The sequence below is a fragment of the Harpia harpyja genome, chromosome 19 (genome assembly GCF_026419915.1).
Source record: "Harpia harpyja isolate bHarHar1 chromosome 19, bHarHar1 primary haplotype, whole genome shotgun sequence".
Taxonomy (NCBI): Eukaryota; Metazoa; Chordata; class Aves; order Accipitriformes; family Accipitridae; genus Harpia; species Harpia harpyja.
The window spans coordinates 1,556,822-1,573,011 of record NC_068958.1 but is presented as its reverse complement, the minus strand read 5'-3'; the positions used below and the strand labels follow the sequence as shown (position 1 = coordinate 1,573,011).

The 16,190-nt window shown below is 42.0% G+C and overlaps 1 protein-coding gene across 4 annotated transcripts in view; it reads left to right on the top strand.

Annotated features, from left to right (window-relative positions):
* NEK6 (NIMA related kinase 6) overlaps positions 1-16,190 on the top strand; it is a 70,764-nt gene that overhangs the window by 52,298 nt on the left and 2,276 nt on the right. For all 4 annotated transcript variants that reach the window (XM_052815941.1, XM_052815942.1, XM_052815938.1 and 1 more), the window contains exons 8-9: positions 5,488-5,582; positions 12,257-12,370. In XM_052815941.1, the coding sequence (XP_052671901.1) occupies positions 5,488-5,582; positions 12,257-12,370 (209 nt within the window). The remainder of the gene's footprint in view (positions 1-5,487; positions 5,583-12,256; positions 12,371-16,190) is intronic.

The following is a 16,190-nucleotide window of genomic DNA, read 5'->3' as shown; positions in this document are numbered from 1 at the left end:
AACAGCTGACATATTATGCACAAAATATTTATTCTCTTTTGTAAGAATAGGTAGATTTAATCTCCCCCCCCCCCCCCCCCCCCCCCCAACAACAACAACAATAATAATAATTACTGGGGGTACCTCACACTGAGATTTATAGGAATTTAAAGTATATTTTAGTGCCTTTGACCACTGTTTCACTTTAGCTAATTCCCAAATTCTCCTTTTGGGAAAAGACCTCAGCCGCCGCCTTGGAAATATATCCCAAGTAATGCAAACGTTTAGAAACTGGTACTTATGAACTAGACTCCTTTTAAATGATCCTGTAAATTTTTCTTGGTAACCTACAAGCATGTCTGGAGAGATGAGACAGGTGAGAGTTGTGGACTTTCATTTTCAAGTAGAATTGCTTCCCTGCTGTGTTTGCACCAGCAGATATTGTTAAAACATACTAAAATATTTTTCTCAGTTGTATGTATGTTCATGGAATATGTAAGTGTGCCTTACATATTAAAATTAAGCTAATAGTTCTGGAAATAATGATTATTTTAAAAAACGGGTGTGTTTTTGTTATTCATGGATGGCATCTCAGGTTTTTGAGCATAGTTCTTTGCCTTTTTCATTTGTAATGAGCATGTTTCAAAAATAGCAAGTATTTCAAAACATTGCAAAGTTTGTTTTGACAGGAGTGGAACATCTCTAGAACGAAGGAATGCTTTAATCAGTATTATCCCTTTGAGGCCCACGTTGCGCTCTGATATCTCTTGGTTTGAAACTGGGAATACTCTGTAAAGATACAATAAAGGTCAGAATTTGTTAGGTTCTTTCATATTCAGAACTCTGTTCCCTGCTGTGAGAAAGAAAAGTGATAGATTCAGAAACACTGTTCAGCTCAGTATTAAAGATTAGCTGGAAGGTGCTGGTGAAGGCAGAACAATAAAAGCTTGCCTTATTACTTGTTCTTGTTCTTTGCAGCCAAATATGGCTATGGAGTTTGATTAATTTCAAGAGATGCTTATTTTTTATAGCATTTAAAAACCCACAACATACAGAGCCTATTAAAATATTTGGAAATATTCTGCACTGATTTCAGTCTAATGACAACCTGCCTAAAGGTGTGGGAGAACCACTGCTGCAAGAAACTTGTCTGTGGTACGTTAAATTCAGTGAATGAGACTCTGATAGAGCCTCCTAAAAGTATGAATCTGATTTACTCTTGTTTCTGCCTATGAGTGGCTAAGGATGAATTTCACAGGAAGCATTGATCCCTGGCTGAACTGTATTTGCACCGGGAGAAGCTCTGTATAGAAGATAACAATCCTGTGTGTGACAGTACTAATAACCCAGCCACTGTCACTTTCACAACAACAAAACTCCTCTGATTCAAGCTGAAAAACGGTTTCAAAATGGGTAAGCGTGATCTTCCCTGTGTAGTGAAAGACTTGCTGAGTTCAGAAGTAACATAGTTCTTCACTTGGGTGTTTCTGTGGCAGATGTGGGAATTTGGCTCAGAGTACCTATGCACACTAGTTGCTGTAGTTGCACAGGTAGGTTTTTTTTAATTCAGACTATATATGAGAAGAAAGGAATTTGAATTTTATTTCTGAAATAACTTTGCTGCCTTTGCATGTGTGTTTTCCTGGTGAAACAAGAGACTCTGCTCCCGATCTAAATGGGAATAATAAGCATTTCCCTAACTTGGGTGTTGCAGATATCCCAGAGTTGTTCTGGTCTGTGTGGGTGTTGTAGCTCTGCACACAGACAGTGCTGGGGAGAGTAGGAAGAAACGTGGTTCTGGTATCACTGAAGTAGACTGATACTCAAGTGAAGTGTTTTGACTTTCAGGAATAGAATGGGAAGATGCTTACTTAGTCATAATCTTCTCTATGGTTTTGCAACCTTTATAACTTTAAAGGCATTATTCTACCACCTGATGATTAATACTGAATCTGAACAGTATTTTGTATTTTCAGCAGGACAAATGCCAAAGAAAGTTTCTGATTAATAGTCTCCGATTAGACTATTCTTGTCAAATTGACTAATGTAATGCAATGGTGAGCCCTGACTGATTGCACTGGAAGCCTTGTGCGGTTTTCTAGAAGATACTCATTACAGGAGATTCCTACGTAATGTTGGACAGGCCCTAAAGAGAATTGGGCTTGTCAGTCTTTTATCATGACAGTTATTTAAAAATTAATGCATCAGTTTTGAAACGCAGAGACCTGCTTGTTCGTACATTTTCTGACAACACTACAGTAATGATAGGTAAATGTGCAAGGTAGACTTCATAAAATCAGCTCAGGCATGGACTGCTCCACAGACCTATTAATATAATGGAACAGACTAATGCACAGAAAATCAAATACGGACTATAATGCACTCATCCGTATTATAAACCCTGTCATTCTGCTTTGATCGAAGGTCGTTTTAAGGCATTATCTGAAATGACAGTTTTAGCCTACGAAGCAGACCCCTGCTAACATGAAAGGCAAGGCCATAACTTTAGAGCCCACACGTTATTATTTGCTCTGAGCTTGTCATGCAGTGACCCAGAATAACTGATCGCAAGAACAGCTATGGCTGGAGGCCGTCCCTGGCACCAGGACTCTGAAGCACGAAGACTTTGGGGAGCAAGAGTGGGAATGATCGTTGTGTTCCCTCCTGCCCACTGTGTGCTGCTGTCCGCCCGTGCTCAGCTCCTTTACTCGCTGTCACTGAAGTGCTAGCATGTCTTCTGCTTCAGCTGCTCTGGTAGCTCTCCTGGCAGATTTGAGAAAAGCAGCAGCATTGAGAAGTTGAAGGTAGGGAAGTGTCTTACACACTGGTGCTCAGTGGGGAATTCCAAAACTGTCTTCAAAAACTTCACATAATGAATCACTGTTTCTTCTGCAGCTGCATATTTTTAAGCAGGAAAATGAATCAGCGCTATTTCCAACCAAGTCAGTTCTTGTACAGAAATCTGGCAAATGTATGGGAATTACTTGGAGAGCTGTGCTGTCCATTGTGTGCATCTTGCATGCACATGGGAGATATCCATGGAAAGCCTTGTTGGGCTCTCTGAATGAGTCCTGCCTGCTCTTGGTGTTCTGTGAAGTTACTCTGTGCAGTCTGTTAAAAATTATTAACTATTAACAAAACTCTTGTCTCATCCATACATAGAGGCCTTTCACTGGCAATTAAAACCAGCCAGATCTGGGACAGTGTCAGTTTGGCATGCTCCTAGGCTGGATGTGGTATTACTGAGCATGGAAATATAATAATCTCCATGTGTTATTTTTCCTGTGTTGTAGTTTGTATAGAATTTGCAAAAAAGTAATTTCTCATTAGGGTACTCTTCACATCGAAAGTGAAGTAATTTCTTATTTGAATGACCTGCAAGCACAAACTGAGTTTATCATACAGGGCAGCTGATTAGTGAAAGTCCTAGGGGACCAAATAAATGAACCAGTCAGGACAGTGGTCCCCTTTCTTGGTTACTTGTTCTATTTTGGTAAGTAGAGTTTTATATACATATTCCTGTAACGTCTTAGGTATCACACTGATGCCATAGGATTAATTTCACACTATATGCTACATTTCTGAATAGCTCTGAGTAAAAATCATTGAAGTTCAGTAGACTCAAGGTTTGGGCATATAAATGTGTGACGAAAATGTAGAATAAAGATTGAAGGGTGTTGGTTTGAGGGGTGGGGGGTGTTTTTGTTTGGAGGTAAGCTGCCTAGTTTTCAACCTAGAGAAAGAAAATGCCTTGAGTATTTAAAGTGGAGTAGCTGGTGCAACATGACCCCAGTTTACCCCACAGAAAGCTTAGGGCTTCAGAACACTGATACAGTAGTGACTTTAGTAATGGAGTAAACTGGGAGGATCTGGTGCATATGGCATCCGTACTTCCAGCAAGACCTACATAAGGGAGGGATTTTTGTATTTCTCCAATTTGAGGCTTCTGTTAGGATGCTGATGTACTGAGAACGAGTGTTGTCTGGCTCCTCAGGTGCTGCTCTCCATCTAACTGTTCCTCTGTGTCTTGGTTTATATACATGTTGTGAATTCTTTGGGGCAGTAAACATCTCTTTGTCCTGTGAGGACAGGCCTTACATGGTGCCTGTATCAAAGGGATCCTGGCCTGTGTTTAGGTTTTCTGGATGGCAGAGGAATGCAGTTAAGATTTGAACTCACATATATACTTAGTGCGACGTGGTCTAGGCTAGAGGGACCCCAAAGTGATTTTGCTCAGATACCGCACTGACAACAGCAGCTTTGTGCTGGGTCATCTGTGCACTTGGTGGGGGTTGATTTTTGCCTTTTGGGAAGCTGTTGCTTTCTGCCCCAGAACTCATTTGTTTCCTACAGTGTGCAAACCCCGCCTTAGGAACACTGGGGTAATGTGGTGGCTGTTCTTCCCCCTCCACCTCTAACACCATCCTTCATCTGCTTATTAGTCTTCCAGCTGCCTGCAGTCAGCATTTCAAATGGAGAAATTGTAAACTGAATGTTACAGGCAAATTAAACATTTGCCATCTTGTGAGGGAAGGTCTTTAATTAGGAGAAGGGTATACTGGAATGCCAAAAGCAAAAAAAAAAAAAAAAAATTGACAGGGGATGGGCAAGTAGGGGAAGCAGGAGAAAAGAGAGCATATAAAGTCCTTGGATGTTTTAATAAATGATGTATCTGAGGATTATTTGATGTAGTTGAGACTGCCAGGATGTCTTGTATTTTCAGTACCACAACTGAAACTTATTTAGGATTTAAAAAAGAACCTTTTTAAGGTAAGGAATTTATTAATAATTTCCTGTAACTTCTGTCCAAAATGCTGGAGTAAATTTCTTTTGATAAAATACAGACTTCTGGAAGTACATAGAAATCCCACAGCTTCTGATGTGACTGCAAGTTTGAGCAGCATTTTAAAGTTTGGAATGATTATCTTGGTTCTTTCAGAAAGTTTTTGAATACCTGTCTGGTGCTGGGCTTGTTACTTCCATTTCTCTGCTGCAGTAAATGGTCTCCTGAACTCTTAAAAAGGGTACCCCGTCATATCTGGAGCTGCTCTGTCACACTGCTAGTGCAGTGTGTGTCAGGTGAACGTTCAATTGATATGCTGTCACAGGAGTCTTGTTTTAGCAGAGCACATTCATGACATCTAACTTGCAGTTTCAATGTGGTTGAGTGAATCAAAGGAGGATGATCCTTTACAATTGCTCTGTCCGTCTGAGACACTCTGAAGGTACTTGGAAGACTGGAAGGGGAAGAAAACATTGCTCAAGTTTCAAAAATGAAGAAGATATTTTCAGTAATGTTCACCAGTCCTTTGGCTCTATATGCGATGATGTATTTGGTTCTATGCCTTCGAAACCATTATTTGTTTCCAGATTTTTTTTGCCGATGTCTTCTAATTAGCTATTCATGGTCAACCTAATCCTTGAATGAAGTCAAACTTCTGTGTAATACAGGTTGCACAGTCACTTTTTGAGACAATAACTCCTTATTTGTTTGTTTGTTTTTTACAGTGGGAACTCCATACTATATGTCCCCAGAAAGAATACATGAAAATGGCTATAACTTTAAATCTGATATCTGGTCTTTGGGCTGTTTATTGTATGAGGCAAGTATCTTCTAACTTTTTTTTCCTCAGGTTTGTCTTAACCACACAATATGATACAGGATTTGAGTTGGTCAGACTTACTTTAATTGTTGAGAAACCTTATGAAAAGTTAACTCTTTTTGTGCTCATCATGTGGTTTTTGAGCAGGAGCAACAAAAGGATTGTGCCATACAACACAGTACTTACATAAAGCTAATTTAGTAGGTCACAGTAGATGTTGGGGATATAGACCTGAACAAGCTAGCTTACTGCATTATTTCTTCCTACTGTGAGCAGAGCTGTTAGGGCAGCATATTCATAGTTTCTCCTGAGTACTGCATTTGTTTTAAAAATAGCAAATTCATTTGAATCTAAGCTACTGGTTTGTTAAATTGAGTTCTGACCAATTGGAGTATATTAATTTTGGGAGCTTTCAATAAAGAAAAATAGAGTTTTTATGTAATGTGAAATCAGTTCCTCTAACTTTATTAGGCTATAGATGGAATTTTTTCTAATTGTACATTGTCTTCTAGCCAAACGCACAAATACAAAGCAGGCACACTTTGTATGAGCTACATGCTTAGTGTGCAACTTTTTCTTAAAAGCTATTACATCTATTTTGAAAACAAGCGCCATGATTTTGTAACAGTACTTTGAGTTTTCTGATTTCATTTTTAGCAGGGATCAAAAGGTATTGAACAGTCTTGTACTCATTTATAATCTAATCTTAATCTTTTTTTAGATGTATGCATCTTTGAATTCAAGTGAAAGTGCATGTCAACATTTAGAAGGTTTTTATTCCAGCCCAGAGAATTAAAAATCCCTGGGATATTTAGCAATAAGAATATTGCTCACATCCTCTTTGCATAATAAATTATGCGAACTGATGACATTTTGCTTCTTACTACAATGTCTCATAAACACATGGAATTAGAGAATAAACAGAGATGTAATTTATTTTGTGAGCACATCAGATGTGAAAAGTCCTATAGTTAAGCATGTACTTCAGCTAGTTGATTAAACAAACCTTTTTAGGACAAGATGGTATAAAAGTAAATTTTCCCATAACATTGGTTTTCCCAGCAGGAGTTCAGTGCTTGTCACTGTTACGTACTTCGGGGAAGAGCACTCATCTAATACAACTAAATGCTTGTTCAGCGAGGTAACCCACTGTTGTTGGTGTGTTACCAGGCCCTGAGTCATACACTTCAATAGGTGCTGATGTACTGTTGGCCGAGTGTGAAAGTGCCATGTGGTGTGCATCTTCAGTGAGAGAGATTGGTGCTGGGAACTCAGTGAAATAAATCGATAAAATCCTGCTGAAGGGACTTAAGCAGTCTTGGGGGTTTGACTCCAACAGCCCTTTGCTTTTCGCATGTGAGACAGATGCTGGCCCAGATACAGTTATGGACTTGAGTGTGGTCCAAAAAATGCTCTTGTGGGGGGGGGGGGAACCCACAACTGTCTATTCTCTTTATACTCCTACCAGTGTCCATCCAAAGACTGTATCTCCGCAGTGCTTCAGACAGCCTGCTCACAACTGCTGACTGTCCTGTACACTTGACATGGCATAGAGTTAAAGGAGGATCTAAGGAAAAATGAATCTAAGGAAAATAAATCTAAAGAAAAAGATTTATCTGGGAGTCTGGCATAAATGCCCCATAAGTCACCATGAGCAGTGTAAAATCCCAGTGTTGGCCTTATGAGTATCAGAGCAAATAGCCAGTAGATCTGCTGAAGGGAAGATCCACTTTGGTGGAGACACTGGAGCCCAACATGGTTGTATCGCTGTTTTATTGTTAAAATTCTATGGGATAGGAGGGAGAGGAGGAGTGTAAGACAACCTACTAAGTACTTGATGAAAAATACTTGGAAAATTGTGAGCTTAAATTGAGTGGCTTTGTGCCTACCCTCAAATTCTAGTTACCTCTGGTGAAAGAATTCAAGAGACTTTTAATAATTCCCAAAGCAGCAGCAACATACCATTAAAAAGCTGGTATTTTTTTTTTTTTTAAAGGATGGTTTTGCTTGTAATGCTTCTAATGAGATACTGAAAACTGGAATGGTACAGTATAGCTATATGTACCTGGGTCTGCTGGTGGTGTTTGAAAAGGAATTTGGAGACTCTTCTGTGGGAACAGGGGGAAAGAAGCCTGAGCTCCCAATAATTCATTATGCTGAACAATTCCAGGTGCGCTTCATGTATTGGGCCTAACGGGGAATTCTCAGGTTGAGGCTTAGGTGAGTTGAGGACTTCGGCCCTGCCATGGTGTGTTGGACTTGCCAAGTCTATCAATAACAGTCAAAGTCATCTGAGTTGGACACCGCTACTCGTTTACTGCTATAGTGTACAGCTTCTCTGTCAGGCTTCTCTGAGTCATTTCTGAGGCTGAGCTCTGCTGGAGATGGGATTCCAGATTTATGCAGAGAGAAATATTTAGCGTTGTGCTAAGATATGTTTTTGTTGCAGGCAATATGGTCCCCTTATGGCACAGTAGTCTTGGTACTCCTTATATTTCAAGAAGCTGACTTAATTGCGCACTAAATGTAATTCTCTGGTAGGAGTAGCAGTACTATAGTAACATGAAAGACTTGGCATGTGAAGCGTTTTTAAATTTACTTCCTACGTAGGTAAGCCTTAACTTTGTGAACAGGAGCTGTGAGATCTTGGAGATTCCAAGGAGGACGGGACAGTTACCGATTTTGTGTTCAGTAGATAAACAGCTACTTGACTTTTTAATCTTTCTAGAATTTGGAAATTAAAAATCAAATTCGTATGTCTTTGAAGGAGCTGTATTTTATCTTCACTAATTTCTTGTAATGAGAATGTTTTTCCATTTGGCTTAAAAGTAAGGCAGCGATGTTTGTTTGGTTATGAGTCACTTCTGATATTTCTCCACATAGACTGTGTAGATAAGCTGCAGAGAGATTTAATGTACAAATTGCCTTCAGACACACGCGTGTCCACTGGAATCCACTTAGGGCACATTGAGGGGTTTGGGATGTGATGCCACATAGCACCACTTTGACATTGATAATCATACAGTGATTTTTATTAAATCTTATCAATATAGTAGTAACTGTCTTTATCGCTCGCTTCCTGTAGATATCTGTCAGCAAGATAACTTGGAGGGGATAAAAATAAGTTGTTAATTCCCAGAATATAGCTACAAGCAATGACTTTAGCAGTTCTGGCAAGATGATCAATTTAAACACTAACAGTGATTCCTATATATTTTTTTAACCAGTCATACTGCATGGTGGTCATTTTAAATGGAGATCTAGCTGTCCTGTGGTAATTGCTCTAATCAAAATGTCAGGAGCAAACCCCAACACAGAATCACAAACTGTAGTTAGTGAGATATTTGGAGTGCCTGTGGTCACGACCCCTGCAGACCTGACTGTTTTAGTCAGAACTTGTGTGCCATCTCTTTCCATTTTAATTCCCTGCATTTACCACCCCAGAACCCCACAGTATTTCCTTCTCATTCTTCCTCTTTTGCACATGACCACCTAACTAGACTTGGAAAGAAAAATTAATGGGAATTGAAAAATCCCTTTCAACCTTACTGGCATTATTGATGTTTGTATTGAAATCTCGGAGACCTTGTTTAACCCTTGATTGCCTTCTGTGCCTTCCCTAATGTGCCCATTAGTGTTTTTCTTGGAACAACCTTGCGTGCTGGGCTCTCTAGTTTTGTTTTAACTGATTGAAAGCAGTTTGCTATCAATCTCTAATTGGAGATTAGAATCTCTAATTGGAGTCTGTAATCTTTTTCCCCACTGATTTGCCTGTTACGACAGTAATGAAGTAATGGCGATACAACTTCACTTTTTGCCTTCAAAATCTTCCAAAAGGCCACGAGCACAGGGCTGTCAGGGGTCTCGTCCGGCTGTTGGGGCTCTGTTCACAAGCTTGTTGGGTGACTCTTCGACTTCAGGTCTGTAGGGTTTATGAGGAATAGCTTAGCATTACTGCTGATAATAGTGGTGAAACCACAGAGAGGTAAAAGTGTGCCTGTTCCCCAACCTGCTGTTTTGTGCAGCTGTTAAAGGCGTAATTCCTTTTCTCACTCAGCCTGCAGCAAAGCATGGTAAATGTCACTAGTGCAGCAGATATCTCAAACTACGTTACATGAAGCATTACAGACAGAGAACTGAACAAGCCTGGAATTTTTTGAGATGGTTTTGGGAGCTGTGTAGTCAGTTCGTTGTGTCCTTCAGTGTAATTTGGGTACCTTTGTATATTCTGTATTGCCATTTATAAGCCTCTCTGGATATGTGATAAATAACCTCTCGAAAAGCTTCCTGAAAAATATTTTAGTCTGGTGGTACACAAGGAGATAACCTTGGAGATTTGGCCAGATTATATCTTACTACTTCTCATAATGGCTCAGAACTCATTGCAGAGGGTCTCTTGCCTCTGCATGGCTGTCTTGCGCAAGGTGACCCCCTCCAGCTGAGGTGTGTTTTCACTAATTGCAGCATAACCAATATGCTTTGCAAATAAGCAAGGAAGAAACATAATAACTTTAAATTATCTAAAAGATACGTTTATGATTTAAACCAAGGATAGCTTATCTTGACATGTCCTGCGTTGCTTGACACTTGGTGTTAATGGTAATGAGGTTTTGGTAAGACACCCCTGGCTGCAGCCTGCTCCTGCGGTGCTGGGGGGGCAGCTCGGGGATGCCTCTGTGCCAGGCCACCTCCTACTGCTGGAAATCCAGCCCAAACGCAGCATTTCAAAACACTGCCCTGATCAAAACTGCTTGTCTGTCACCAAATCACTAATAATCCATCAATCTTGATTCCTAACTGCAGGATAATAGAGTGGAGGGTCTAGTATTGACTTTTTTTAATTCTGCTGGGAGCTTGCTGTGTGTGTCAGCAACAAGACAGCATTCTTCAGATGGCTTTCACAGTGCATGGTAATGAGCAAAAGACTAGTAATCATCAAATAACCCCCTATTAAAGCCATAGTGAGAAGCATCAACTTCAGCTGGCCTCAGTGTGAAAAGCTTGCTGATTTGATGCGGCTTGTAACAAAATGGTTTAAAAAGATCTAAACAGAGTGGATAATATCCACAATTATCCAGTGGTGCTTCATTAGAAGGAGGTATTGCTGTGCTGTGCCCCTGACAGGCGGTGAGAGTGACGAGCAGCACTTGAGTAACACCCTGGACTAATAAGCAGATGGGCCTGGCATGGCCAGTGGCCAGGGGTGGGTCTGCTGGGCTTGGGTCCTGGTGTGAGAAGGCAAGAGGGAAGGTGCTTAGCTCATCTGGTGTACCTTTAATAGACACGACTTAAGCCACATTTTGTAAGTTCAAAAATGTCTGTGTCGCTACAGCTGTTTATCTGGGGCTCATCGTTCAGTGTTTGTGTAGACCTCCTGGTTGAGAACTTGCCATGTAAATGGTTTTACACACACAAAGATGCAGTTTCCTTCCTGAGACTTAAGTATAATGTAAACATAACTTTGTAAGGAGTCTGCACATGCCCTGGAAGGAATTCTTCCCCACCCAGAGCCTTCCATTGTGCTCTCCTTGCTGTGTGAACAGCCTGTTTATCTCAGACTTCTGTCATATTTTTGGAGATGCAAATACTGGATTCATAAAACAGAATTGGAAGAGGAAAAAGACCAGATTGATTAGGAAAAGTTTCAGTAGTTTGGTTCCCAAATCTGCCTGGGATACGCTTTTCTAAATAGCACATTTCCAGCAGGAGGAGGTGTTTGTTTTGCGGTCATTTTGGTTTTAGTTTGGTGTTTGGTTGTTGTGTTTGGTTTTTTTTTTTTTTTTTTCAAAGGCTGAAGTAAATTGCTGATGCTCACAAGGTTCTTCGTATTCTGGGTAGCTAAATGTCCAAAAAGAATCCATTTATTCTTTGTAGCAGTCTATTAAAAATGTACCAGTCGGAGAGAGGAAATTAACTGAATATGGTTGTAACCAAGGAAGTTTGAAACCATGACATGCTATCAAAGACAGAAGAGCTTCTACTTTTTAAAGAGACGACTGTGTGAGAGGTTTTCATAGTCATCTTTGAGCCAGTTGGTTTCTAACTGATTGCCCTACCATCTGAGCATCCTATTTCTTGGGTTGTTTTTTTTTTTTAGAAAAAAGGTACTTTTTTCTGTGTACCTATAGGATTGCCTTTATACACCCAGCATCCCACATCTGAAACATTTTGGGCAGAAAGAATCATGGTGACAGGAAAACATAGAGACTTTTCCAGGCTCGGTGCTGCCCAGTGGCTGTGTGCCGCAGTCACGGGTAGCTCTGGTGGGAGGCAGGGACGGGGGCTGGCGTCGCAGGCGTGCGCTGTAAAGCGTTGTTGGAGCACGGGCCTGGCAGCTGCCTTGCAGGGACGACTGGCGCTGCCACGTCTTTAATGGGGACAGGGTGCTGCGTGGCAGGAGGAGCTCCACGCTGCTGCTGCGACTCCGCTCGCTCACGCTTGCGTGCGAGGACGGTAAGGCGTTGGGAAGTGTGTGGCAGCACGCCTGGCAGCAGCCCCGTGACAGTGTGCAAAACTGTCGTGATCACGGAGCAACTTCGGCTGTGGACAGTCTCGGGGAGCAACATCATCACTTGCTCGCTGTCAGAGAACAAAATTTGCTCTTGCAAATCAGCAGTACTGAGGGCTATTAAATCCTTTGCGTTTCTGAAATATTTTCTGTTTTTTCCCTCCAGATGGCAGCTCTTCAGAGTCCTTTCTATGGAGATAAAATGAACCTGTTTTCTCTTTGCCAAAAAATAGAGCAATGTGACTACCCACCTCTTCCAGCTGAACATTATTCTGAAAAGGTAAATTGGGAACGTTTTTGTAGGGGAATGTGGTGGGGGGCACAGTGAAGTTCTTCCCCGCACAGGGGAAAAGGAGCCCAGGAGAAGAAGCCCCCCCACATCCGAGGCAGAACAGGAGATGGCCAGAGGGTCCTGGGTACCTTTAAGGCTGGCTAAGGAAACTATTGTTGTGATGTCTGAATATTGATGAGCTAAATTGAGACAGAAAATAAGATTTCTTAATGTGGGGACGATTTTGAAACTGAAAGTCTGTGACGCTGGCAAAAACCAACAATGAACCGTGGGAAAGCCCTCTCCTTTGTTTCCTTTCCCTTAAAAGAACATACCATAAAACAGTGCTTAAATTTTTGTTTATGAAGTTTTCAGTGTGTAACAAGGGGGGAAAAGATTCTTTTTAAGAAAAAGAGGGCAAGGAAAGCTATTTAGTTTAATGAAATAAGCATCTATACAGAAGCTGTATGGGGGCTTCCTAAAGTCTGGGTTTTGTGCATATGAAAGCGAGGGATGGAGGGCAGTAGCTGAACCGAAGTATATAAAAAAAAATTGTCACTGTGCATGCTTGCTCAGCAATGTTTCACTTCAGCTGCAAACACACGTGCTGGTTTTGTTCAGGGCCTTTTGAGCTGGGTTTTTTAATTATTTTTGTCCCTTACCTAGACAAACCAGCTGTTTTTCCTTACCTCCTCATTCAGTTACAGTTGCCTCCTATTTGAAAGGAAATGGCTAATGTAATTTTAAATGTTCACCATATCCTTTGGGGGTTTTCTTTTGTTTTATTCTACCTCAGAGTTCTGAGGAGCAAGAGGCAGGATGCAGGGGAAATACTGTACGCAGCCGGTCTGGTCTCTACCCTGAGAAGGGACCCTGCACCACACATCTTACATTTTACTTAGTTTTTTTACTTGCCAAGTAACTCATGCAAAAAGATTATTTGAGAACTGTTCTGGAAAAGTGCATTTTTAAATTTTTTTTTTTTTTTTTTCCCCCCCAAGCTGCCGTAGCAGCAAGTCCCGGCTCTGTGCGTTCACGTTTGCCACGCTGTTGTAGCATGCATTTCAGGATATGCCTGCTGGCAGCAAGAATTAGTGTAAGTTGACAGATGTGTTTCCTGTCTTTACAATTACTGTCTGTTTGCTTCCCTCTGGCAGTGCTAAAGAGTATGTGTAGTGTAGTGATACAATCCAGGGTGAGAAGGATGGTTTAAAGCTCAAAGGCGCCAGGTCCCAGAGAACTAGGCTCCAGATGGTGTTCATACACTATTAACAGAATGCTTGACAAAGTCTGAGGAGGGCTGTGCCTTTGGCTGTAGCTCATCTCGCTGCATTAGCTGCTGCTTCTTACTGAAACCGCAAAGAGCTTCAGTTTTGTGAATATTAGAACATGACTCCACCATGAACAATATTCGGTTTAGTACATACTTTTAAAGATTGGATTTTCATATGCTTTCGGAGTGGATAGCCAAAGGGAAAGTGTGTTGGTATCTCCCAGCAGCCAAGCTAGATAAGCCATGCAGGCAGGCAGGATCAGAAATGTAGAGGCAGCTGCCCGCAGCAGCAAGTTGTACCAGAAGGAATTTGTTCTTCCCACAGCCGGTGGGTGGGTGGGTGGTTATCTCATTCTGGACATACATGTTTTCCTTCAAGAGCGAATGTCTCCGTTTTAGATTGAAAGGACAGAGTCTTTACAACCACGCTGATGTTGTCACTGCTGCAGGTTTGTGAGTAATGTGGGAAAGCAGTAGAGCCTTTATATCTTCCTGCTCGAGGGCAGGCGTGAGGATTAGGCCCTGCCATGCTACCACTTTTCAGTGATGCTCTGAGCCATCGGTATGTCTTTCCTTCACCTCAGTAATGCGGTCTCGAAGCTTTCTTCGGCTGTAGGCTGACTGCTGATGACATGAATATTTTAGTTGCAGCGTTGTTTTAGTTGAACAAGGCAGAGCATTTATTGAAGAATGCCTGCTTTAATGGTTTTCCCTTTCAGTGATGTTCCTCTTTTGTGTAGCCTTTTGTGGCTAACCAGTCCAAATCCTCCCATGATCAACTGGCATGCTGCTTGGTGCAAGAGGAGGAGCTGGGACTCAAGCCAGGATTAGTTTTCTATATCGGGAACAAATTTGCTAGTAATTGGAGATACTGGTTGGCAGTGCTTATCAAGGCTTGCTCTGTCAGTTCCTTGTAGATGATGGTGAAATGCCTGTGCTGTTTAAGTGCTGTATTTACATGGGAGTACAGCTACTGGTTGGACGAATAGTACTGATCGCACAGGCTCTGGTCAGAGCTTTGGAGGTATTTTGTTTGTGGGTGTTTTGTGGTGATCTTGTCTATCAGAGCTGAGGTACATGTTAAATCTTTGGAGTCTCCGGGTTACAAAGGCAGCACCCCCATGCCCTCAGATGAATGAAAAAAAGTCATCATAGCAGTTACGAGAGAATGGGCCAGGCAGTGGAGCTGCGTTTACTCTGGAGATAGCCTGGCTAGGGGGTTTGTATTGCTCTCGGTGTGTACACACAAAATGACAGGCAAGGTGGTTAGCAGTAACTGCATTACACTGTGTCCTTGCCACTTGTGCTGCCTGTGTGCCCCTGCCTCTGTCCTGCCTGCATGTTTGCTGCTGGGCCGCCTGCCGCCCTGCAGGAATCCTACTGCAATGTGTATCGGTCCCAGTGACAACTTGAAGCACGGGGCCTTGCTCCATCCAGAGCTGAAAACCTCACTTGAGTATGTTCAGTAATGCAGCTGAAGCTGTGTGCTTGATCGCTGTATGGTCATGCTTTTAATTACCATTAAAATAATTGGCACCGTGGATACCAGGAGGATGTGAGAAGATCAGAGGCTCAAGGCTGTTTCTCCCGGTGCCTTGGGGGTACGAGCAGCTTTCAGTGTCTGTATAATTAAAAGCTACAATCTTTCATGTGCACAATAAAGAGGGCTGGGAGGTGGGGAGACTTCAGCCCTTCTGCATTTTATTTATTAAACATAATCAATGACCAGTCTCTCTTTTTCACAAAGGTTTTTAGGAAACACTAGTGTTTGACAGCTGTGCTCCAGTATCTTAAGATGCAGAAGTGCTGTTCTTACATTAAAAACCTTGAACTGGCTTGTTATCAGGGATTGGTGTGGGAAGTGCAGTTGTTGTACAGGAGAGCTCTGTTCAGGTCATGTTTTTAAACCTCTTCCTCTACTTCTCCCTTTCCTGAGTCCATTTGCACTGAAAAGTCCATCCCCGCCTGTCACCTCAGTCAGATCTCTGGTAGTGATCTCGTTTTTCCTTCCTTCATGCATGTCCTGCTCATGCCACTGGTGCCTCATTCTGCCCAGTGCCGCTTCCCCAGCCCGTGTCCTTTGTGCACTTTGCTGGGTCCTCCTGTGCTGGGCTCCCTTGCTGGCTCCTCCGACCTGCTGCTTCCAACTCCTGTTGACTGCGAGCTGCTGGTCATCTGATGATACTGGTCATCTCTGCTCTGGTTCTCTGAAGTGTATCAAAAGTCCCCCGGGGAAAAAATATTTAAAAAAAAAAAAAAAAAAAAGCCAGTGTCAGGAGTAATGGGTGGTTGTTATTGCAGTCTGTGTAGAGCCGCAGTAAACCACTGAGCAGGGAACCCCTAGGTATGTATATGCTACTAGTGTGTTGTGAATGATGATGTAAAATCCACTGGCTTGTGTGGAAGATTTAAATCTTTGGTGCTGAAGTTTTGGTGGGAAAGGTTCTTCCTGGCCCTTTTGCAGGGTGCGGGGGACACGGGACGGGACAGATGGATGTGTGCCTGCAATCTGCCTGGGAATGTCTGCATAAGAGAGATTCCCAGCTCCTGTCCTGG